Source organism: Xenopus tropicalis, chromosome 9, assembly GCF_000004195.4.
Source record: "Xenopus tropicalis strain Nigerian chromosome 9, UCB_Xtro_10.0, whole genome shotgun sequence".
Lineage (NCBI taxonomy): Eukaryota > Metazoa > Chordata > Amphibia > Anura > Pipidae > Xenopus > Xenopus tropicalis.
This window is the reverse complement of record NC_030685.2, coordinates 66,152,120-66,177,553: the sequence shown is the minus strand read 5'-3', so window position 1 is coordinate 66,177,553 and position 25,434 is coordinate 66,152,120. Positions and strand designations below refer to the sequence as shown.

General features: G+C 38.4%; 1 protein-coding gene across 2 annotated transcripts in view; it reads left to right on the top strand.

Moving 5' to 3' along the window:
* Positions 1-25,434, top strand: part of pde11a (phosphodiesterase 11A) — a 255,900-nt gene that overhangs the window by 42,888 nt on the left and 187,578 nt on the right. For both annotated transcript variants that reach the window (XM_002934600.4, XM_031892908.1), the window contains exon 2: positions 14,620-14,778. In XM_002934600.4, the coding sequence (XP_002934646.1) occupies positions 14,620-14,778 (159 nt within the window). The remainder of the gene's footprint in view (positions 1-14,619; positions 14,779-25,434) is intronic.

Here is a 25,434-nt window from a genome sequence, read left to right as displayed (position 1 = left end):
TGCACAGCCTACTGCTCAGACTCGATGCATCACCGCTCAGCCTTCCAATACGTTTATAAACACAGAGGAGAGCACCTTCATGCAGAATATCTGCTAAAAATACTTTTATTTCAAACCACTGCACACAACATGTTTTCAGGCTGTATAACGCCCTTTAGCCTTTGAATATTGCATCAGCTCAGAAGAGCAATATACTCCTTTCCGGATTCTTTAAAAACATAGGGGCAGATTTACTAATCCACGAATCTGAATCCCGAAAGGGAAAAAATCGTATTGGAAACAAAAATTTTGCGACTTTTTCGTTGCCGTCGCAACTTTATCGTATTTTGCGCAACTTTTTCGTCAGCGTCGCGGTTTTTTCGTATTTAGCGATAGTAAACAGTGGAAAAACCAGTCTGATTTTTCGCGACGGCGACGAAAAAGTCGTGGAAAATATACGAAAAAGTCGCACCGCCGACGAAAAAATCGTGGGACATACGAAAAAGCCGCGACGATAAAAGTAGCAAAAATACCGATCATTACGAAAAAACGCATTCGGACGCCTTCGGACCGTTCGTGGATTAATAAATCTCCCCCATAGTATGGGAAAAGTGAGAGGCATGATTAACAAAACAATGGAAACATGCTACAGAAATCCCATATAATAATAATAATAAGGAAAACATTTATTCCCAATAAGTCTTCACTTGAGTCTATAGTGCAACAAAACAGTTTTACTCAGATAATATTTTTTTTGCACATGGGTGTTCTGATTCTTACTTTAGCCAAAACACACTGTCTGCCCTCATCTGCTTGCTCACCACTACCCTCCACCTCAGTCTTTAGACACCACCCCATCTCCACCACTCTGTCCATAATGGACCACCCATAACCATTCCCCACTGCCTTTCTGGCCAATCTTGCTCCTTACCTATAATTTCCCACCCCTTAGTTGTGCCCAAAATACATTGCTCTTATGCCTATCTCTAGTTCCAGCCCTGACCCCTGTTACTTATTCTAGGTCACTTCTTATCACCATGTGATCGTGAATACTTTAGTAGCCATTTTAGGAGACAGTCACCAATGCATGGTGGCTCATGAAAATCAGAGCAAAGTAGCCCATGATGAGTGTTGTGAAATTTCAGTTTACTATATAAGTAGCTGCAAGCAAAACTTTATTAGTGTGCCACACAATATGTCTATAGCAGCACTTGCCCATTTTTTCACTTCAAGCTCCACTTGGAGGTCTAGCCTAGGGTTAGTGCCACCTTTTGCTCATAACAAGATTAACCATTAAGGGAAATACTTTAGCCATAGTTTCAAGAACATCTAGGACAACAAATATGTTCCCCAAATGTTTCCAGAACCGGCCTTCAAGCTGGGCTTTCAGGTGTATCTAGAAAGCAGGAAATTCTCCTTAAATCTTTCCATAGCTGGCATTCTGACTGAACCCATTGTGCCACTACTCCAGCCCCCCCCCCACCACTAGCGAGGGCAACATGGCCAAGCTAAAACTCTCTTTTACATCAGAAGAGGTGTATTAATGTAGTACTGTTATTAACTGGAATAATTGTGTCTTTGTATTATGGAAATATACCCTAATTAGAAGAATTGTTAAATGTTTATTTTCATTATGCACAGAGTAATATGGGTATAGCTTCTGTGCATACCCAATTCTATGGTGTATTTTCATTTAAATATAAGACTGAGTGGTATGTGTTGGGGGTGCTGTTGCTGTCAGTGGTGTGGGAGAGTAGAGTGGTGGGCCATTGAGACCAGTATTCTCCAGTGGGCTTGATTGGGGATGCCTATGTTCCGTTCCCAGCCCACCAAAATACAACACTGATGAATTTGGGCAGTGCTATATTCAATGGAGAGGTGTTTTTGCTCTTTGCACCCTGTCCTGCACATTGTAGATAAGCCCTTCCTTCTTACTAAGAAGTAGTTCAGTTGTGCTCTCTGCCTCAGGTTCAAGCTTTCCTTGTAACAGAGCATTCAGACCACAGGAGTCCAAGATCCTGTCTAAAACCCACATTTTTTGCAGAATACTGTGCCCTTTGCAGAATTAATTAGCAATGTACCTAAGATAAGAAAGCTTAGCAAGACAAAGTAAACCATAATAGCTAATAGCTAATAAAATATATTATTATATCTGTAATAACATTAAACAGAAAACACAACTAACTGGCCCTTTGCTTTTTAACTTGTTTTATTATGACCTGGATGTTGGCATTGTAATTACAGTCTCCATTTCTGCTGATGATACTAAATTGCGCTAGTATGCTGCCACTTTTCAGAGCAATTTGACTAAACTCAAGATCTGGGCAAGAAACTGGCAAATGAGGTTCAATCTACATTAAACCTCATATCTGCAAGGACATGCACTTGTAGAAATAAATATAAATACACCAAATGGTAGTATGTTGGGGGTATCCTTAATTGAGAAAGATCTGGGGATTTATGTGGATAACAGGCTGTGTAACTCTATGCCAGTGGCCCACAACCAGTGGCTCATGAGCAACATGTTGCTCACTAACCCCTCCTGGTGACCTCAAAGCATTTTTAAATTTCTGAGCAGTGTAGGTGGTTTGGGAATGTCCCTCCTAGTGATGCTGTAATGGCAGATTCTGTTAATGAGGGGCTTGGATAAGTTCTTGAACAAGCATAATATTCAAGGCCATTGTAATCTCTACAGTTAGGGGGGCGTTTACTAACCTGCCACTTTATCGGGTCATGGTTTTTGACACCAAAAAACCCAAAAAAGTCACAGGGAAAAAAGTTGTGACTTTTTCAAGATTTATTATGTGTTTTTCCTGTGAAAACTTTCCACCCAAAACCTGTTGACATCATGTAGAAGTCCCTGGAAAAATTTCTTTGCTATAAACTTTTTTTGTGCTAGTTTTTGTGCGACAATTTGAAAAACTTGCGGTTACCCAAAAAAAGTTGCACTTTTTATAAATGTCGGACATTCGTGGAAACAAGTTTATTTGTGGTTTAAAAAAAATATAAAACGAGATAAATTTTGTATAAGTATGGGTATGTATATATGTATATACACACATTGGTGTTTGGAGGGGTTGAACTTGATAGACTTTGGTATTTTGTAATTATTTTAAAAATGGGGTTATTATGGGATGGCAGTATAATTGTAATTAAAAAAAAAAACAGATTTCCTTGTTCTGCGCTTGAGTAGTTGTCAGTCTTGCTTAGTCCAACAAACAACAACTAAATGTTTCCATGCACACGTATCCCTAATTGAGACTGTGCCGACTCTGCCTTTAATGGAGGTGATCCTATTGGCATTGTAATAGAAGTGTAACTCATCCGTAATGAGGAAAAGCAAACGAGCGCTGCATGGTGGGATCAATGCTTTTGATATACTACGTCCCTGCTTTGATCCACTGAGCTTCTGAAAGTCTTGACGTAGGAAACCGAATCTGTACTGATTACACTGCATTTTAAGATGCTCCTTTTGTTATTGATCTGAATTGAACCCTGCTTACATGCTGCTATTAAGGGACTGCATTAATAAAAAGAATGTATCTTTTTTCCAAGCCTCTGTTAGGGACATGGGTGGATAATAGCACCTTGCTGCGCTGTCTGTGTTAGAATGCGCCTAACAAGCTCAGCAAATAACCATCCTCACACCCTCAGGGGCAAAAATGAGGGATTTCTAAATGAAATTATATAATGAAGATAAAGATGTTATTTACACCGGTGTTCAACACTAGCTCAATAAATAGGACGGAAATGTGTTGCAATTGCTGTTTTATTTCAAAACAAATCTACCTTGTGATGTTAATTTTTAAATCAACAAGACCATGTATTGGATACTTTTCTTTTTAACAACTCTTGCACCCTTAAATTTGTGTCTGATAAAGGAAAATAATTTAGGTCTCTGTAACTTTAGGGATAAAGAGCTTCAAGTTCAGACTGGCCTGCCAGAGTACAGGCATGGGACCTGTTATCCAGAATGCTCAGGACCTGGGGTTTCCACAATAAGGGGGGTCTTTCTGTAATTTTGATCAGTATGCTTTAAGTTTACTAAAAATCATTTAAACATTAAATAAACCCAATAGGATTGTTTTGCCTCTAGTAAGTATTTATTATATCTTAGTTGGGATCAAGTACAGGTACTGTCTTATTACAGAGAAAAAGAAAATCATTTTTAAAAATTTTAATTATTTGATTAAAATGGAGTTTCTGGGATATGGCATTCTGGATAACAGATTTCCAGTTAATGGATCCCATTCCTGTGCCAGAAGATCTTTCAGTGCGCCCCAGACAAGGACAGTTGCCAAAATCCCTTACTTATTTCTCACATAGGTCTGTATAACACCTATTACATTTAGCACATGTAATGTTGGGAGAGTGGGTATCAGAAAGGTCTATAAGCACTCACAGAAAAGCTGCACTTTCAAAGAAACACAGGATTTCTTGTCTTCCTTTTTGTATACATGTTCTTTTGTGTCAGACTTCCTGCTCTAAGAAAAATCCATCAGGGCATGGCATGAGTTTGCTCAGTTTGCTCCTCTTTCCCTCTTCCCCTCTCTTTTTCTCCTCCCCTCCCAAAAGAATTTGCTCCCCCTCCCATTAGAATTCACTCCTCCCTCCCAACAGTGCTGTGTAATCTGAGCTACCAGGAGCTAGAGCTGCAGCATAGAAGCTACTGAGGCCAAGCTAGAATGGCAGCTGCTATTGGGAACAGAGGGAGTTTCTAGAGCTGTTTACTCAGGTATGGTAAAGCTTTCTGCAGAATAAATATTGCGTTCTATCTTGCACTTATGTGGCTCATCTATTGGCAGTGAAATGCCAACAATGGCTATTTTTTAATAATTTTATCATTGGTTCTTCTGCCTGCCTATTTGGTCTTGCGCTGGGAAATACTTTTCCTTTCAAAACTAGACTACATTAACTTTAAATGAATGGGCCTCAGACTAAAATCTCTTAGGGCCTCATCCCCAATTTCACTGGGAAACTGGTTTGCTTTGCTTGTATATGTATTGGAATTGAGCTTGATATAGGACCTCCACAGTAGCCTTTATTACTTATTAGTTCCTTGTAATATGAAGTTTACAGGGTAAATACCTACTATTATATGATTTGATATTAAATTATTATACTGCTTGTTTTTTTTCGGATGTCATTTAGCTGCTGTGTGAGAGGTTGAGTGAAATATCTGTCTCTAATAAGAAGTAAAGCCAAAGCTTTATTGTGGTAGGCAAACTAATCAAGCTTCTGTTTTTTACACCAGTCTATACTTCTAGGTCAAAATCTTGCTTAAAGTGTCCCTACGTGCCCAAATTTGTTCATTTTGGCTTATATGGTGCTTTGGTGGTTCAATATTGAGCTAAAGAGCTACAGTCTGGCTGTATAAAGATTCATCTCAGTGGGTGGATTTCAGCACTGGCAGATGCACAAGTAAAAGGATCAGTGGTTGTCTAATGCCAAACAGCAGCATTTCAGATTCAATGACAACAGAACTGTATACAGGTTCTATTGAACACCCTCTTGTAGCATTGGGACTACCTTCTTCACCAACTTCACTTTCTTACCAAGGATCTCCACAGATCCTCAGTTTAATGACTACTGTTCCTATGGAATCCTTTACTGTGGAACTTCTTTGTTTGAGCCCCCACCAGAATTGGGTTCTAATGGTTTTTACCCTATACTAGGCCTACCACTTCTGCAGTGGAAGATAGACCAATGTACTAGCCTTTCTACACCCCATGGGGTGGGGCCAATCTAGCTGGCCTCTTATCTTTGTTACTGTACAAAGTCTCGCCCTTGCTAGTCCTATGCTTCAGCCCTCTTTTAAAGGAAAAGGAAAGGTAAAAACTAAATAAGCTTTATCAGAATGGTCTGAAAAAAAAACACAGCCAAAACACTTACAGAACTGCTGCTCCGAGTCCACAATAAAAAGACACACCACATTTCGGTCCTTCTATTCTGTATGCATGATCTTCTGACCTATTCCCACGCCCTTCAACTGTTTTTCACATGCAAAAATAGAGTTCCGCACTTCCATATGTCTCCAGGGGCATCTGTTTCACTCTGTGTGGATACTCTAGGTCATTTTTCTTATCTAGAACTCAACAAGGGTAAAAAGTTTAACAGGTTCACCCCTTTTATACACATACTGTACCGTATAGTTTTTCTTCACATTACATTTTTAATTATTAGATTTGCATTGTTAAAGTTTTAATGATAAGCAAATGTGAAAACTCATGGTAGCTACTATTTCAGCATGTTTTTCTAGCTTGCATTGTGCAACCTCAAGGACCTCCCTAGTGCTTAATCGCTTTATGTTGGCGTTGTTTGCCTTAACTGCTTGGAAAGTGCACGCTCCATTCTCCTAACTTCACATTGTCCGTAAATAAGTACCTTTTCACATTTCTTCTGACTTTTCCACCCTCCTGTGATTTTCTTTTTTTTCTGCTCTGAAAAATACCATGCCGAATCTTTGAACAAGGACTCTTTCTGCAAATTGTTGATTATTTAAGATGACGACTCAGTAATGCTGGGTTTCACTGAACTGGTAGCTATGAAAGATCCCATTTAGCTTCTGAAAGCTCAGGATTAAAACCAAGGTTTGCTGGTAGGGTGCCTCTCAAAAAGATTCCAAATGCCTTTAAAGAAAATTGGCAGGCGTTGTAGAAATTCAAAAAAGTGTTACAAACAATAAATGTTTTTTTTAATCCAAATACATGTAAAAAGCAGGGACTTTTGGAGTGGAAAAGGAATCTTCAGAGCTTTGTAGAGCTTCCCAGTAATTCAGCTTATACATGCATATTTGATTTGACGTGGTGCGTATTATAGGTCATAAGAATCACTTTCTTGAGCCTGAGTCTGAGCCACTCCTGACTATAGATGAAGCTACAGCATGGCTCAACTCCAAAATGACTTTTTTAAGGTAAATTTGTAATGGATCGATACATGTATGGCATGAATTCTGGCTTGCCACCAAGGCAACCTAGGAACCTTTGATATAACAGTAGATTTAATCACTAAACTAGTGTTTGTGTGTGTTCCACAAAATCCGGCCACTGGTTTGGAGGGAAAAATGTAAGAGTCTTTATTACTGCTGGCTGGGGACTTATTACTACTAATTGGGGACAGCTACCCGGGGAGTACTGCAAAATCAGCTGGTCTTGTTAGCAACCACACAGTGAGCTGACAGACTGGGACGTACACAGAAGAATGGCTAAATAGATTTATAACAACAACAATAGAAATATTGTTTCACAGAATGCTTTTTACTTGTTCATGGTCATTGACTGCAACCAAGCAGCCATTTTCTAATAGGGAAGCAAATGGTTAATAATCCCCCCAAATGAAAATCTCCCATGCAGATGAAAGATTTCCCCTTAGGTAAATGGGATATGAACCAGTCATGTTGTGTTTTGAAAATGCTGGTTTAACCTCCACAATCTGTGTGTGAATTAAAATATCAGTTCTGGTTATTTTTCACGCGATTGCTATACTTTAACTTGGCTTTTTCATGTAAGCGGATGATCACACATCTATAAAATCATTTGCACACCCTTGCCCACAATGTAACTGCCTTCTTGTGAGGTGATTATCACACTGTAAGGGGCTCTGTAGGGAGAGATAAAGACAAGTATATTAAAAAGGAAGCTGTTAACTCAAACAGTGTAGTCCAAACTTTTCCACATAGTAGGCCAAATGGCCTGTTTACCGATTGACTGGGGGCTGAACTGTATTAAAATGAATTCATACAAAGAAGGCCATGCCTGTTAGCATAAGAGTAGAATATTTACAGGTTATGAATAAACGATCATGGAAATGTCTAGACATTACTGCGTTGAATATAATTATTAATGGAATTATTAAAGTAATGAGAATTCCACACAATCTGTGGCACTAATATGGTATATACTGTACATGTAAAAAAACATGTCAACATGTGGTGCCAGTGACAGCCTCAGACTCATACAACAAGTGATTTATCCAGAGCCACAGGTCTAGTTTGAGATAGAGCATCAGAGATCACTTATCTTTTATGCCATCTGCTTCTCAGTGGCTTTGCTGGTTGATATGAGCTGTTGCCACTCTTGATGGAGTCAAAGCTTATTGATCCTTGAATGAGGCTAATAATAATATCTGATTGTGACTGGGTTAGATATAGGCCAGGAAAGCTTGATAATACCATTTAAAGTTGGATCATGTCTGCGGTCTGCTTATTATGGTTCTGCGTGGGTTTTTTCATGTGATATGCTTATTTGTCTGGAGAGGAGAAATGATCAGATAAATCCTGCAAGGTCAAATCTACAAATGAATGGAATAAGATTTATCTATCTATCTATCTATCTATCTATCTATCTATCTATCGTCTATCTATCTATCTATCATCTATCTCTCTATCTATCTATCTATCTATCTATCATCTATCTATCAGTAACTGGCACACCGGGACACCGGGAGAGCCACCGCAGAAACTGTCTCCCCCACTACTTGCTTCATTTTAAGCTTGTCTGTCCCCCTCTCCGGTTGTGCGTTAGTACATTCTTATTAACTACTGTCATTTAGTCCCCTCCACTGGTACTAGTGGGCCCTGCCACCACAACCCCACCTGGCAACCACTACCTGACTGGCATAGTTGCTATGTGGCTGTGTGGGGGGTGGTGGAGGCAATAAGCAGATATTTAAGTAGTCCTTAATTAACCCATAGCCAATCATGAGTGCCCACCACCAACTTTCATTTTACTTTTGAAACCCCTAAGGTCTGTTCTTTTTATCTTACTGCCTGAACTTTCCCCTACTCTCTGTGCTCTCTCCACAAGTATGTTTAGTTAGCCCAATTTAGATCAACAGCTTTGATGTGAGGGGTAAGCAAAAATAGTTACGTGAGGATTGGGGAGAATGTCCACATTCTAATCTAAATACACCTGAAAGCTCAGCCTGAAAGTCAGTTGAGATTTGTCTTGGATATGTATTCACTCTCCTAGATATTTGTTAAGCTACTGATGTTGGGCATTCAAGTGGGACTGAAACTACCACCATGCTATGCCACTTGTGGTCCCATCATCTTAAAAACAAGCAAATGTACATTTTTAGGCCAAAAAAACTCATATCTTAAGTATTTACTAGGGGTTTCAATGCATGTAAATGCCACACAACAACATTGTGAAATATCAGGCATGTCTCCAAAAGATGAAATATTCTGGTGGCAGAGAAATGTTATGTGTGCCATGGGCTGTGGTCTGTTTGTTTCAGTGTTTTTCAAACTCTTTTCAAACTCCCCAGATGCAATGTATAGAGCTATGGAATATGTTGGTGCTTTATAATAACCTATAATAAAAGTAGGACATGGGGTGAATAAGTCACTTGTAAAGGGTAATAGAAATTGCTTAATATGATCAGAGGAGATTTCCAGTTATGATCCCAGGTATACAGATCTATGTTGGCACTGAAGCTTACGCTAACTTTTTTGCTGTCTGGTGCCCTCTAGTGATGTCCCTGAACTTTAAACTGAATTAGTCTGATTTTTATATTACCCTTCTTTACATATTAATTCATATCTAATTAAAGATCTATATTACAAATTATTACTATGCTCATCCTTAGTGGTGTAAATGTTATTGTAATAAAACATATTTACATTGACAATAACGTTTATGAGTGCACACTGTAATCAAAGCAGGTGTTTTATTTCTGTCCTTTCAAGGAATGAATGCATTGTAACTGTAATGTGTAAATGATTAGCAATTATGTTTTGGTGCTTGAATCTTTAATTCTCCATTTCTATCCAAGGAAACCAACAGCTCAGAGAATATGTAGAAAGGCAACCTCAGACGATCAATTCATGACTTCACAATCCTCAGCAGAGATTGATGTTGTTGATGATGAAGATAGTCTTGTCAGACTTTGATTGCAAGCAGATAGAAAGATTTTGTGGAGCAAATTAACTGCATTTGGGATACACACTGCCATCTATGCTAAATATTGAGCTTGTTCAACATTTTTTTCCTGCTGCTCTGTCACCAGTTCCTCCCAGAACCCTTGTTCTTAAATCGAACAAGCCAGGAATGAACTGGGGGAAGACATGTTTTCTGCCCTAAGGAATAAGCAGTAAGAAACCTAGATGTCACTACAGCAGAACATATAATATTACTTCATTGTAATTACACCAGGCCTTGATTTATCACATTGGCACAACACTCCATGAATGTTCCAAAGATCTAAATCTGTAAGAATTCATGCATTTCCAAAATTATAGTCCTATTGATTAAATACACAGACCCACACATATGAATATATATTGATTATTTCAAAGTAATTATATATTGTATAGCGATAGAAAGAGGAGTATTTATATAACACTTTTATCCTTTGTATTGGTTTAAAGTGTTCTTCATCAGTAAAAGCAGCCATCATACTTAAGGCGGACTAATGTGTCCACATAGTTTTGGGCCAAGTAGAGAGGGCACCCAAGGCCAGGCCCCTCACTTAATTGCCATCTTGAGGAGGGGCATAATGTGCTATACCTACAATATACGGCTTGCTTAGTGTTTATGATTCTAACCTTGCACTTAGTGCTCAACGCACTATGAGGTGGATTTACTAATAAACATTAATATTATTTAAGACATTTATCCTGTGGATGTCAGTGACTAATACAGTAGTGAAATGTATAACTTACATGAAAGCAGAGTTGTAAACCAACGCAGATTTTCTATTAGTTACCCACATTGATGTATTGAGTGGAGATGGAGCTGGGGTAATGTTGGGATTAACTGGGTATGGCTGGGTGTGGGCAAAAACATCCCAAAAATTACTTTAGGATGATGACATATATGTGAGTGAGAACTCAATAAACTCACTGTGCTGTAAAAATTCAGTGTATCATTTACAGTGCTATATAAATGAGGTTTGCTATATACCAAGTAAGATTATAATTAGCCTTTAAATTGAAGGCTTACCATTCATTGTTATTGTAATGATGAGTTACTGTTGTTTATTATTCCCTGAAGCTTCTCTAAATTACATATATAGATAAATAGAGGCTTTCCAACTACGAATTATAAATATATACTGTATATAGATATTTTTTTTCTTTTTATCAGCAAGACAAGCATTCCCCTAAAATAGCAGATGCACAGCTATCAGATAGTAGGTACAGCATACAGCAAGTACAGTCCAATTATTATATGCTATAAGAAAGCCAGGGCCAGAATGCATGATTGCAATGTAACTTTTAGTGTAGGTCAGGGCTAATACTTTGGCTTGCTAATGATGACTTGAACTTCTCACTTCTACACTGGGTGGATACAGGGCTTGCACCAGTGTAGGTCACAAAGGGCATTTATCTGGGACCCTCTGCACCAATCAGAGGGGTCTCTTGGGGCATATGCAGATAAAGCTTCCAAGGAAATATACTATATACCAATTGTCAGATCATTTCTGTATTTACAGAGAATTCTGAATCTTTAGTCCTTCTACAGTAAGGTTAAAGAATATACAAAAACTATTTTCAGCAGTCAGCATACTTACTATACTTATTATAGTTCCAGAGTATTCAAGACAGCAAATAATCATGCACATACATAATTTGAAAGTAATTTTTAATTTCTAATCTTATCCGACTCCTCTCTCACCCTACTTTGCTTTCCATAGAACAGATTGAAGCATACAAGTAAAGGACTAGCCTAGGGATCACGGAATAGTTTTCGAATGAGTAACCAAGTGAGAAAGAGCTGAGAAGTGCTTTATTTACTACATATTTAGATTTACTTGATATCCATTCCCACTCTGCCTCAGTACATAGTTACATAGTTAATGTGGGTTTGAATAAAGACAACTGTCCATCAAGTTCAACCCCTCAGTGTTATTCCCAATATCACTGACCTATACAACTGCATTCATACAAACACACACATACACACACATTTACAATTACATGCACATATACAAACATACACACATACTGATAAACATTTCATTTTATGCACAGAGCCAATTATAGCCATAACGGTTTCTGTAGCCCTGGATAGCCTGCCTATCCAAGAAGATATTCAAGCCCATATTAAGTAAATGAGGGACACATTATCTTCCAGCACAATATTTCATAGCCTTACTGTCCTCACAGTGATAAATCTTTGCATTGCTTTAGGTCACAATTTGGTTCCACAACGCACCCATAAAGATCTCCTCTCTTTTCTTAAACTGAGTACCTCTGCTAATGTGAAAACAAGCCCTTAAACTTTATTTTCCCATAGTTTAATTGTTACTTTTACAACTTTAGCTGCATGTTTCTGGTCTATTTGCTGCTCAATATTATCCTTTATTATAGAGTGGTGACCAAAACTACTGCATCTCCTTACAATGTCCTTAATCTCCCAGCTACCTCCCACCTGCTTTCCACTACACCCCTTCCCTCCGTCCTCACACTGATTGAATGATTGAAAATACAGGTATGAGACCTATTAACCCGGAAACTCATTATCCAGAAAGTTTCGAATTACAGGAAGGCCATGTCCCATAGACTCCACTTCAAATAATTCAATTTTTTTTTTAAAATGATCCCCTTTTCTCTGTAATAATAAAACAGTGCCTTGAACTTGATGCAAACTAAGAAATAATTAATTCTTATTGGAAGCAGAACAGTCCTATTGGGTTTAATTAATGTTTCAATTATTTTTTAGTATTTCATATGTATACCTGTCAGAGTGATTGGTAGGGGTGCCAGATAAAGCTTAGTGTGGAAATGCACCTACTGTAGGTGCCACTGTAAGCAAGCTAGCTAAAGATTAGTGGGAATAATTGTAGATATATCAGAGACATATGCTATAAAGAAAGAACAGCACGTGAGTGTCAGCCAGATTAAAATAAATGTTGTCAATTATCAAAGATTTGATAAACTGGATTTATTTTCTTTGAAAAGGGAGATTCTTAAACTCTTGTTCAGGCAACACAAGTTTATTTATTGGGATTATTAGGAGTTACTGTTCTGGGGTCAGCTGGTTTGCTGGTTATTTATTTGCATCCTTCTAGATAAGTAGTTCCCAAAATGTGACAAGTGCCTAGGAAGGCCCAGCGCAGTAGCTAGTGGGCTCATTCGGATGGGCAGATTTATCCTAGATACTCTTTGAGGGCTATCTTCATCAGGCTAAGATTTTGGGTAAGCACATTATCTGCCCTAGATATTCTTTGGTTCATGGTTATAGCTGACTCAGCAGCGTTTTAATGTATTCATGAACAAAAGGGGTCCTGATCGATTGTTGGACCTCAAAGGTGGACTTGAACTTAAAAGTCTAAAAAACCTCTGCTCTAGATCATTGTTTCTAGAGTTGTTGTACTACAAATGTCAGCATGTTTTAACTACTAATTATATGTCGAAGCACAATGGGAGTTGTAGAACAACAACATTTAGGAATCCATCTTGCTTATTTTCCCTTTTTTAATAATTCTAAAAGCATCACACAGAGATATGATGCATGTAGTAAAAACTATACCTCCAGTTGATTGCATGATGACCTTAATAAATAAGCAAGCAGCTGAGCAACAATTAGATGATCCCACCAGAGCAGCCATAAAATGCTAGCAAGGAAGCCAGAGAGAGATCCAAGGACTTTCCCTACAATAAAGTGATCTTCAATGCATTTAAATCAGATGGTAGTTAATGAATGACCCCTACATTGTATTGTGACTCCATTCTGATTGCAGCATCCTAGAATACAGAATCTCTTCCCATCACATTCTCACAAATATGTTTATTTCAGCCCCACACTAAAAAAAGGCACAAGGCCGATGGATATAGTAGAAGAAACCCATAATACTTTAACATTCTAAAAGACATGTTAAAAAAATTGTGTTGTGTGACTCCCAAATTCGCTAAACTTTTCCTCTGGGCCAGTATTTAAAAAAAAAAAAAAAAAACTGGCCTAGAATACACAATGCACAATGTCTTTGTGTTCCCAGGTGACTTCGGCCTAGATGTGTGTGTAGAATAGCTTTACCGTACTACACATTTGGCCAACTAGGGTCACAGAAAAGATAGCACCTCCCTGTATTCCCATTACAATACTTTGTCACCCATTACAATGCATATTATCCAGTATCCAAGCATTGCTTGTATACTGCCAACAATCAAGTAGAACAGCCAACCAATAAAGGCATCATTCCCTAGTATGTTTCCAAGTAGATATATTATCACTGACTTTTGTAATTTCTTATGAACTCACCATTGACAACATCCCACCATGCCTCCCAGTGCTTAAGGAAAGAGGTTACATTCCCAAATTATGACCTAGAGTTAGCTCCTAGAATTTATATCATCCAAGGTAGCAAGGACACACAAAATTCCTGGCTACATTCCCAAACCCAAGGACCAATGCCTTCAATATTTGAATGAGATTTTTAAATACATTTGTAACAGGTATGGATTTGATGGTTTTAATAAAAAAAAGGGGGTTTGGATGACAGGTCCCTTTTAACAGAATCGGTGTTGGTAGTCACGATAAACAATCTACAAAACAATGTGTTAAAGAATTTGTCATTGTTATGATGATAACAGGGAAAGTACCGGGTATAGCATGCTATAGCATGCTTAGTCGTCCATATGTTAATATAAACTTTTCTAATCATTTATATGCTTATAATTCCTCTTGTCTTTTGTAGGACAGGCGGTTCAGCGACGAAATAGACAAGCTGACTGGATACAAGACCAAGTCTCTGTTGTGCATGCCAATTCGCAGCAGTGATGGGGAGATCATTGGCGTTGCTCAGGCGATAAACAAAACTCCGGGGGGTGCCCCCTTCATCGAGGATGATGAAAAAGTAGGAGTGATATTTCATATTATTTGTCTCACTGGCTTTGTAACTCCTGTCACTATGCACATGCTTTTTGCTGGCAATTGGGAGTAATGTAATACCAGGTTTTCTATGGGTCATTAAAACATCAGATAAAGGCTTTGGACGCCATGGGTTACTAGGCCTATTGTTATAAAACTATAATATATTTAAAAGTGAATACAGCTTTGGATCAGTGCTTCTAAATGACTTCTATAACATGCACACTTGCAGAGCTGTAACTTTGTACTATTGTGCATTTTAGCCATTACATTTGCTCTGATATAAGCTAAAGGTGGCCATACAGGCTAAGATCTGCTCGCTTGGCGTGGTCACCAACGGATCTTCTCCCGATATCCCACCTATGGGTGATATCAGGCTAATTCAGTCATTTGGCCCTGGGGCCAAACGATTGAATTGGGACGATGGGTATAGGCGCCGTAGGTTCGGGGACCACATCAACGAGCCGGTGTGGTCCTCGATCCGACTAATTTTTAAACCTGCCCGATTGAGATCTGGCTGATTTCAGGCCAGATGTCGGTCAGGCATGCCCGTGGCTAGTGCCCGTACACTAAGGGACCGATATTGGCAGCTAGAATCGGCCTGTGTATGGCCACCTTAAGGCTTGCTTGATTTGATTTGAGGGCACAGTGCCAGTACCATCACTCACCAGTTCTGAACATAGGACCTTTAACCCAGCTAAGGTTTCTGCTTGCTCAGAATCTATTAATATCAGTATTTTAGGGAAAAAAGGAAAAATTCTGTTTGAAGTCAGAAGTTTGTTCAAGGTCCCTTCCATATTGGTTCATGTTATTTGTTAAAATAAATTTACATTTCTGGAACAGCAGACGGATGTTAGATTTCAGTAAGATGTATAATTATTGGTATTGTAAACTTCCCAAAAATATTGTTTTTGCCAGTGTTCTGTAATTGTGATCAACAATTGATATTGCAGGGAAACAATGTAGTGGCAGCAATCTTGGCTAGGGTACAGTGGCATCAAAATGTGGCCTAAGAGGAATACTGGGCACCACATATTGGTTTTGCTGGTGGCTGCAGAAGTGTATAGATGGCCGTTGGGACTAATGTAGCATAGCTAAGGTATAGCTAGAAAGGAGAGCACAGTCGATACTTTCCCTCTCAAATACCCAATTACTAACACTTACAGTATGTGAAGGTTCTCATTCATCCAGGTCATGGTATACCTGTACTAATTAGTCAAATCAACACAGCAAGTCCAGTTAATGTTACTACAGCTAATTACAGCATTGTGCAAATGTGAAGGAATGCATATTACAGCAGATTTATACATGAATCAGACTACATCATTACACAATTCTGTCTTTGCAGTTATAAACTGGGCCTGTAATCCAAAACTGATTGGTTTTGAGTTGGTAAATACTGTACTTTATGCCAAAATGCTTTGACTCAGTAGTGTGCATTCACTTATACACAAAAGAAAATCAATAGCCCTGTATGTGAGTCAAATGCAGGACTCTGCACACAGGCTGAACTGTACTGTACTGAATTGAATTGATATTCATTCTACTAGCAAACAGCATGTTACATTAAAAAGTATTCTGATACACACACCTACTCCTGTCTGTGCTGTGGGGTTACCTTAAATAACAATATACCCACACATGCCTATTCTATTTAATGAATTCAGTTGTTGCATGGATAAAACCCAAAATACTCACAGTACAGGAATTAAGCGGCTTATGCTATAGGCTTATACAAGAGAGCAGAGAGTAATTCCTTAAAGGCAAATTCCATCCACAACCCATTTTAATGATGATTTTTAACGTAATAATATAGTTTGGAACAGGCCCTAAGCCCTGCCCCCTGTTCCCTGCTGATCTGGCTGACTACTTTGAAACTCAAATAAAATGTAACAGTAGTCGACTGTCCTCAGCCTGCCTTCAGCCTGCATCCTCCCAATCCCACAATTCCCTGCACATGTGAAGCAAAAAGGAAAGGAACATCAAAGTACAATGTGTAACCTCAATTTCAGCTCAATAACTGCCTTCCCGGACTAGTACCAGTAGAACATGGGTTACACTGTACTCTTTCACCCAGAATGGGCCTTCGCTAAGTGGAAGAGGAAGGTTAGGGTTTTGTGCAACTACACCTCTCTTGCTGCTATACAATAAAAACAGAGGGCACCAGAGGTTCTTGCAAACAACAATAACAAGTGTTAATTGAACATCCACAGAGTTTACTCACAAGGAAAACTTATGTCTAATCCATAACATTATGGTTATTATATTGCAGATAATTTGAAAGGGGTGATTATATGACCAAAAGGCATAAAGCAGAGTGATATTTGTTTTTTTAGGATAATACAATGTGGGTCATTTATCAACACTGGGCAAATTTGTTGATGGGCAGTAACCCATGGCAACCAATCAAACTGTTGTTCTTTCATTGTTCTACCTGCAGCTGACTGAAAAAAGTCAATCACTGATTGGTTGCTATGGGGTTACTGCCCACGGAAAATTTTTCCTAGTGTTGATATATGAGCCCCAATGTCTCCAAAAGTTAATTTCACAGATCACAAAGACAGTTGCAAACCACAAAGAGTTATACGTTATCCTGACTGCAAGGACACTGGGTTTCTATCCCATAGCCCCTCAGTCCAACTACGAGGTAGTAAATATGAAGTCCTGACAAATCTGCTGGTATCATTGTTAGTTTCATAAATTTCATATATATTAGGTTATGTATGACAACTAATACTCTAGCAAATCTATACCAATGTATTACAGGTGTAAAACCCGTTATCCAGAATGCTTTATAATGGATCTTTCTGTAATTTGGATCTCCATATCTTAACTCTACTAAAAAATCTATAAAACATTAATTAAACCCAATAGGATGATTTTGCATCCAATAAGGATTAATTTTATCTTAGCTGGCATCAAATACAATGTTCTGTTTTATTATTACAGAAAAAAAGGAAATCTATTTTAAAAATCTGAATTATTTGATTAAAATGGAGTCTATGGAAGACAGGCTTTCCGTAATTTGGATCTTTCTGGATAACGTAGTTATTTAATAGTGTGTGCACCATTAATATCATCAATAACTGATGTAGTAACTGGTATGGCACCCCCTATCCAGAAACCCATTATCCAAAAGCTCTGAATTACAGGAAGGCCATCTCTCGGTTTTAAGAAAATAACTCTAATTTATAAAAATAATTTCTTTTTTTCTGTAATAATAAAACAGTAGCTTGTACTTGATGGCATCTAAGCTGTGTGAATCCATATTGGTGGCAAAACTATCTGGGTTTATTTAATGTTTAAATGATTTTAACAGTCTTAAAGAATGGTGATCCCCTTTTACAGGAAACCCCAGATCAGATAATAGATCCTATATTTGTCTTAATATATATACTTGCAAGGAACAGGATTTGCACACACAGAGAACTAATGTTTCTGCAGGTACCCCAGCCTTTGGCACTCAGGCTCAACACCTTTCAGTAACGTGAGTGCCAGCATTGTACTACAGATATACAGTGGTGTAAAAAACTATTTGCCCCCTTTCTGATTTCTTATTCTTTTGCATGTTTGTCACACTTAAATGTTTCTGCTCATCAAAAACCATTAACTATTAGTCAAAGATAACATAATTGAACACAAAATGCAGTTTTTAAATGAAGGTTTACGTTATTAAGGGAGAAAAAAAACTCCAAATCTACATGGCCCTGTGTGAAAAAGTGATTGCCCCCCTTGTTAAAAAATAACTTAACTGTGGTTTATCAATTTCAATTTTCAATTTCAATATCAATTTCTGTAGTCACCCCAGGCCTGATTACTGCCACACCTGTTTCAATCAAGAAATCACTTAAATAGGAGCTACCTGACACAGAGAAGTAGACCAAAAGCACCTCAAAAGCTAGACATCATGCCAAGATCCAAAGAAATTGAGGAACAAATGAGAACAAAAGTAATTGAGATCTATCAGTCTGGTAAAGGTTATAAAGCCATTTCTAAAGCTTTGGGACTCCAGCGAACCACAGTGAGAGCCATTATCCACAAATGGCAAAAACATGGAACAGTGGTGAACCTTCCCAGGAGTGGCCGGCCGACCAAAATTACCCCAAGAGCGCAGAGACAACTCATCCGAGAGGCCACAAAAGACCCCAGGACAACATCTAAAGAACTGCAGGCCTCACTTGCCTCAATTAAGATCAGTGTTCACGACTCCACCATAAGAAAGAGACTGGGCAAAAATGGCCTGCATGGCAGATTTCCAAGGCGCAAACCACTTTTAAGAAAAAAGAACATTATGGCTCGTCTCAATTTTGCTAAAAAACATCTCAATGATTGCCAAGACTTTTGGGAAAATACCTTGTGGACCGACGAGACAAAAGTTGAACTTTTTGGAAGGTGCGTGTCCCGTTACATCTGGCGTAAAAGTAACACAGCATTTCAGAAAAAGAACATCATACCAACAGTAAAATATGGTGGTGGTAGTGTGATGGTCTGGGGTTGTTTTGCTGCTTCAGGACCTGGAAGGCTTGCTGTGATAGATGGAACCATGAATTCTACTGTCTACCAAAAATCCTGAAGGAGAATGTCCGGCCATCTGTTCGTCAACTCAAGCTGAAGCGATCTTGGGTGCTGCAGCAGGACAATGACCCAAAACACACCAGCAAATCCACCTCTGAATGGCTGAAGAAAAACAAAATGAAGACTTTGGAGTGGCGTAGTCAAAGTCCTGACCTGAATCCTATTGAGATGTTGTGGCATGACCTTAAAAAGGCGGTTCATGCTAGAAAACCCTCAAATAAAGCTGAATTACAACAATTCTGCAAAGATGAGTGGGCCAAAATTCCTCCAGAGCGCTGTAAAAGACTCGTTGCAAGTTATCGCAAACGCTTGATTGCAGTTATTGCTGCTAAGGGTGGCCCAACCAGTTATTAGGTTCAGGGGGCAATTACTTTTTCACACAGGGCCATGTAGGTTTGGATTTTTTTTCTCCCTAAATAATAAAAACCCTCATTTAAAAACTGCATTTTGTGTTTACTTGTGTTATCTTTGACTAATAGTTAAATGTGTTTGATGAGCAGAAACATTTTGTGTGACAAACATGCAAAAGAATAAGAAATCAGGAAGGGGGCAAATAGTTTTTCACACCACTGTATATATATATAGATAATGCACCAAAGCCACAAATATCATTATAACTATTATATTCTTATAAAAGATATTAAGTGGTTTCATGAGTTATTATCAGTGCTTAGTGATATAATTTCTGTCACTTGATTCACCAAAACGTGTAACTTATAATAATGTACCCCCTTTTGCAAAGGTACAAAATTACCTTAATTATGTCTTACTTACAAGGTACCTTTTCTATAATAGAGACATAGGAAATGTTTTTTTTTTCAAATTTGAATTCTTTGGTTAAACTAGAGTCTGTGATCACGTAAAGGTACCTTTTCTTTATTACTGAGAGATAGGAACCTGTATTATTTTAATATAAAATCATGTTGATTTGGGTAAACCTACATGAACAATACAGGTATAACCAAAGTCAGTTTCATTTGCAAATATTTCAAAATGTAAAGGGGTTCCAAACCCCAAAAATCAATGGATACAAACTTTGGGCTTAGACCCCTTTAAAGGCTGTACCCATAACTCATGGACTCATTACACTGTGAGGGAATTTCTATAAAGTAGAGATGTGCAGATCTGTACCAACTGAGTACACCCACTGCATGTAGTGACATCATGGTGTCTTGTTACCCTGACAACCACCAACGTTCATGAAAAGGAATCTGTACACGCCTAATTGTGATTTCAAGCTAAAATATGTGACACAAAGTAAAGGGTGCATATTAATGGCATAATGAATTTATTTTTATCAGGAAACATGCTCATCTACATAGGTTAATCTATTAGGATAATATTACTTGGCCACATAAGTACCACCCTTCACAAATAGATATATAACATATGTTTAAAAAATGGACTTTTGATTTTTAATGATTTCACTTAAATGTACCAAAACATTCTGGACTAGAATCATTTTTATCTTTAGGCAGCAGCACCAATACATTGGTGTGCTTGCGGAGAGTCAGGAAGGAACAGGTGGCCCCTTTGATATATTTGCTGCCTACATAGTCCCATTTTCTCTGGTTAACATGCCAACAGTCACATATGTATCTCCTCACAAGTATCTCCAATGCACCCCCCATTCTTGTTTTTTTTTTAATTACTGTATGTTTTCACTGTGCTATCATCTTCAGAGAGCTGTTAGACTTTGAGTTACATGAGAATACACAGGAACACCATTTCTATGTATATTTGCAGGAAACAAGTAATCCAGATAACCAAAAGGGCCATGATAACTAGGCATAGATAAATATAAGAAATGATTCCTGATGAAATGAGTGTTTGAAACTCTTTGGTCACAGCTTCTCCTGGTTGAGCCACTGGGGGCCTCATGCTTTGGGTGCTGTGCTCAGAGTCAATGACTTTTCTCCCTGTCTGTGTTCCTTGATAACCTGTTGTGATCCAGATCCGGGCAATAGCCCCATTAAAAGGCTATTTATGCCTGCCTCCTCCAGTACCCTTGAATGGACCATTAAGCTGTGTTGCAGTGACCAAACTTGCTGTTCCTAGCTAGTGATGAGCAAATTTTTTCGGCTGGCATAGATTTGCAGTGAATTTCCGCATTTCGTTATTGGCGGATTGTTTCGTGAAACTTTCAAGAAAATTCGTTGACAGAAAAATTGTTGTGTGTCAAAAAAAGTTGTGGTCGCGTAAAAATGGGTGTGGTCGTGTCAAAATAGACACTGTCATGTCAAAACAGGCACGGTCATGTAAAAATAGGCGCGGTTGTGTAAAAATGGGCGAGGTCGTGTAAAAAAGGCACAGTCACATCAAAATGGCCACAGGCGACAAAAAATGACACGGGCAACAAAAACATTGCGCAACAAACCCATTTCGTGAATTTTGCTGTTGTTTCACAGGACAGATTCGCTCATCACTATTCCTAGCTCCCGAGATCCTGTGTTCCTGTATTCTTGCTTCTTCCTTGCTGCTGAATCCTGAAAGTCTGTTCCTGTCCTGCCCTTGTTCCCTATATTATGGTTTGACAGCAAGATTAAACAGCAAGTCTGACAATTAGACTAAATCACCCAAAATGTGTCTTCATGTCTGCCAAACAATGGGTTTGTAATATTAAATATGGCTAAATCATTCTGCCATTAAACTATGAATGGAGCTGCCGCTGATACCTGCACAACCAACACTGAAATTGTGTGACACTATCAAAAGACATCAAATGGAAAGACGAGAAAGCAGAGGAAAGCAGAGGATCTAGGGGCCCTCAACTTCAGAAAGAAACCGTACAGCTAGACAAATGATATATATCATACCTACATTCTCTAGATGTTGAGCCCATACTGAGATTTTATGCACACCCCATACATTAGAAAGTTTAAGAAACTCACCCATTTCTACACCCACTGGTTTGTAGCTGTGCATCTCTGAAAGGTGCTCATCTTACATGCTGTCCACAAAGCCAGTGTAGCTTGCAAACATTCAAACTATTATGCTTTTTTTTTGTAATAAGATACAATGATTTCTTTGCTGTACTTGCAATGCTTGGGTTTATAGAAGGTGACTTATTTTCATCCTAATGTCATGGCACTTTTTAAACGAAATGCAGTCTTTTTATTCAGGGTCTAAAAGAAAATATTTTACCACTGTATAAAAGAAGACATGGAGGTAATGAATGAGCTTAGAAGATGAACGGAACGTGTCACTGGGGATGATGCACTGGAATGAAATACAGTGGCAGTATCCGTAATTTACTGAAACAAACATGCCTTGGGTCAGCTGTGTTGGGTCATTATCTAAACACGGATCATGGATTATGTGACTTTTCATGGCTAACTGCCCACATCAGAAAGTCTCTACCATGAGTTTTATAGAGAGATCAATAGCCCAATGAACAGAGAAAACAATCACATTGTGCACTATTGAATGCTTTCTTTTGATAACCTTTGCTGGTTGAAGTCTCCCCTGTCTGGAAATAATGATTTTTCCACTTCTGATGAGCATAACCATGTCCAACCCAACAATAGTTGTAATTCCAGCATTGCCCTACGTGTTATACACTGATTTTCTGTTTATTTCATTCTCCTTTGTTAAATTCCATGAATGGATTACTTGCAGGAAGAGATGCAACCATTTATTCTCCATACATACACTTGAAGGGGACCTATAAATTCATATACACCTTCGTCCCTTATCTTAGATGTTTTAGGTGTGTGACGCCTATAGTTTTAAGTAGGCGGGTTGATAGGAGGAGCTATGACAACTGTGAATAATTCACCTCAACCAATTGGCAGGGCAATTTTTACTATATTTTTAAAGATTTTCACATTTCCATAAGCATACTGGAAGGACAAAAGGGAAGATATAAACAAAAGAATCCACCAGGGGCAACAGAAAAGAGATAACTGGGGAAATTGATGAATGTTGGGTATATAGAATGCAGGGAGTAAATTTAGCCATAGTGGCCTCTACAGATGCATCATCTTTTTCATAGTGAAGATTTTTGGATTTTGGAAATGAAGGCCAAAGTGAGGCAAGAGTCCATTTGGCCACAGAAACACGTCTGCAGAGAATGTTACCAGTTTTATTAAAGCCTTTAATGGGTAAATTGAGAAGCAGATGAGTGGTGAGTTTGGAAAATTGTAACATAGGATCTGTTTCAATGCGTCCACAGTTTTAGAATTCTTTAGCTATAGGGTAAAACCACCAGATATTTATCTGAACACCCTCTGAAACAGAGAGGGAAGTCAATTTGATGTTTCCTTGTAGGGGTCAAATACCATTTTGTCAATAGTTTGAATGACTATAACTTGGTCAATGTGCTCCTAGAAGATCTAGTTGTTTTGGTCATTTGGTGCTATTTCCAGGCCTAAGTCATGTTCCCACTGTGTCACATATGTTGGGTCAGACTCAGTTGCAGAGGCAGAGATGGGACAGGGCAATTTCTAACTGTAACCTACAGCAGCCTTTTTTGCCCACCTCTTACACTGGCCTCAACAGTGCATGAGCAGTGACAGAACTGAACCTTATGATATAGTTTATTGGTTACATAGCATATTTAACATGTAATTTTTTTCTTGCTGATGCAGGCATAGCAACTAGAGGACATAGCAAGGACATGACGCATGGGGGTGTAGAACTGGGAATTTCACTAGGGCTATGAAGATCCAATTCCAGTGCTGCAACCTCCTTCTTCATCTACTGTCCTTATGTTATTCCTAAAGTCCTAAAAGTTTCTCTTCACAAAAACTCTAAATATTTCAGTGAAAGTCTGTCCCTTTCATTTTCTATGAGAATCAGATGAATTTATCCGCCATAAATGAAAAATCCCGTATGAATGAATAGATCGGGTGAATTTTAATGTATTAAGTGCTAATCTCACATTTTGATCTGCCCCTAATTGTCAAATGGAGTTGATTTTAGTGATGAGCCAAAATGCTTTTGTCGTGTGAATTTTTTGTCACACGCGTCTTCTTTTGTCTCTCTTGTTTTTGACTCACAACTAATTTTTATTGCAGCGAATTTTCCCAAAAGTGTTGCGAAACAATTGCGAAATGTGTGAATTCACTGTGAATTAATTCCTGGTGAAAACATTCGCTCATCACTAGTTGATTTTGCTGAAGCTTTGATGCATCCTGAGTGGCCAGAAATAAAATAGAAACTGCACCCTCCCTATGCAGATGGGTGTTTATTATGAATACACACGGTTTCTGAGTAGGAATGAGCTAATTGTTAGGCTTACACAGATTTACAGCCAGGAAATATTCTCAAATTTTTTGTGCACACAGACAACAACAAGAGATCCTCTGCACTCACCCATTATCAATATATATAGGGCAGGAATTACCAACCTTTTATACCCATGAGCCATATTCAAATTCAAAAGTTTTGGAGAGCAACACAAGCATGGAAAAAGTTCCTTGAGGTGCCAATAAGAGTTATAATTGGCTATTTGATAGCCCCTATGTTGACTGGCAGCCTACAGAAGGCTCTGTTTGGCAATTACACTGGGTTTTTATTCAATCAAAGCTTGCCTTCTATTAAGATATTCAAAAATAAGCACCTGCTTTGAGGCCACTGGGAGCAACATCCAAAGGGTTGGGGAGCAACATGTTGCTCACAAGCCACTGGTTGGGGATCACTGATATAGGGTATAAAGACATTCTGTGCATTAAGCTACCAAGAAATACCCTCCCCTTTAAGCAAAACAGGGATTGTTTGTCCATATATTGCAATATATTCAAGCTATTCAACCATGACAATGTTATCCCAGGTTTGGCCAGTCCCACACTCACTTTAATCTGACCAATGAGGGACAAGGAGGGCTGACTTGCATGGCTTTTCTTTAACAGCCATCAGATCTCAACCCCATTGTGCATATGTGGGAATCCATAAAAAGTGGTGCAACACCACAACATACTCCATAATACGAGATTCTAACAAAGCTTGTAGGATTTATGCCAGAGTGCATTTGTATTTTTGTGGTTCCATTGTATAAATGAAGAAATATAAACATTTTTTGGTGGTGGCTATAGATATTTGAACCTGATATCTGTTAATTTTTTAT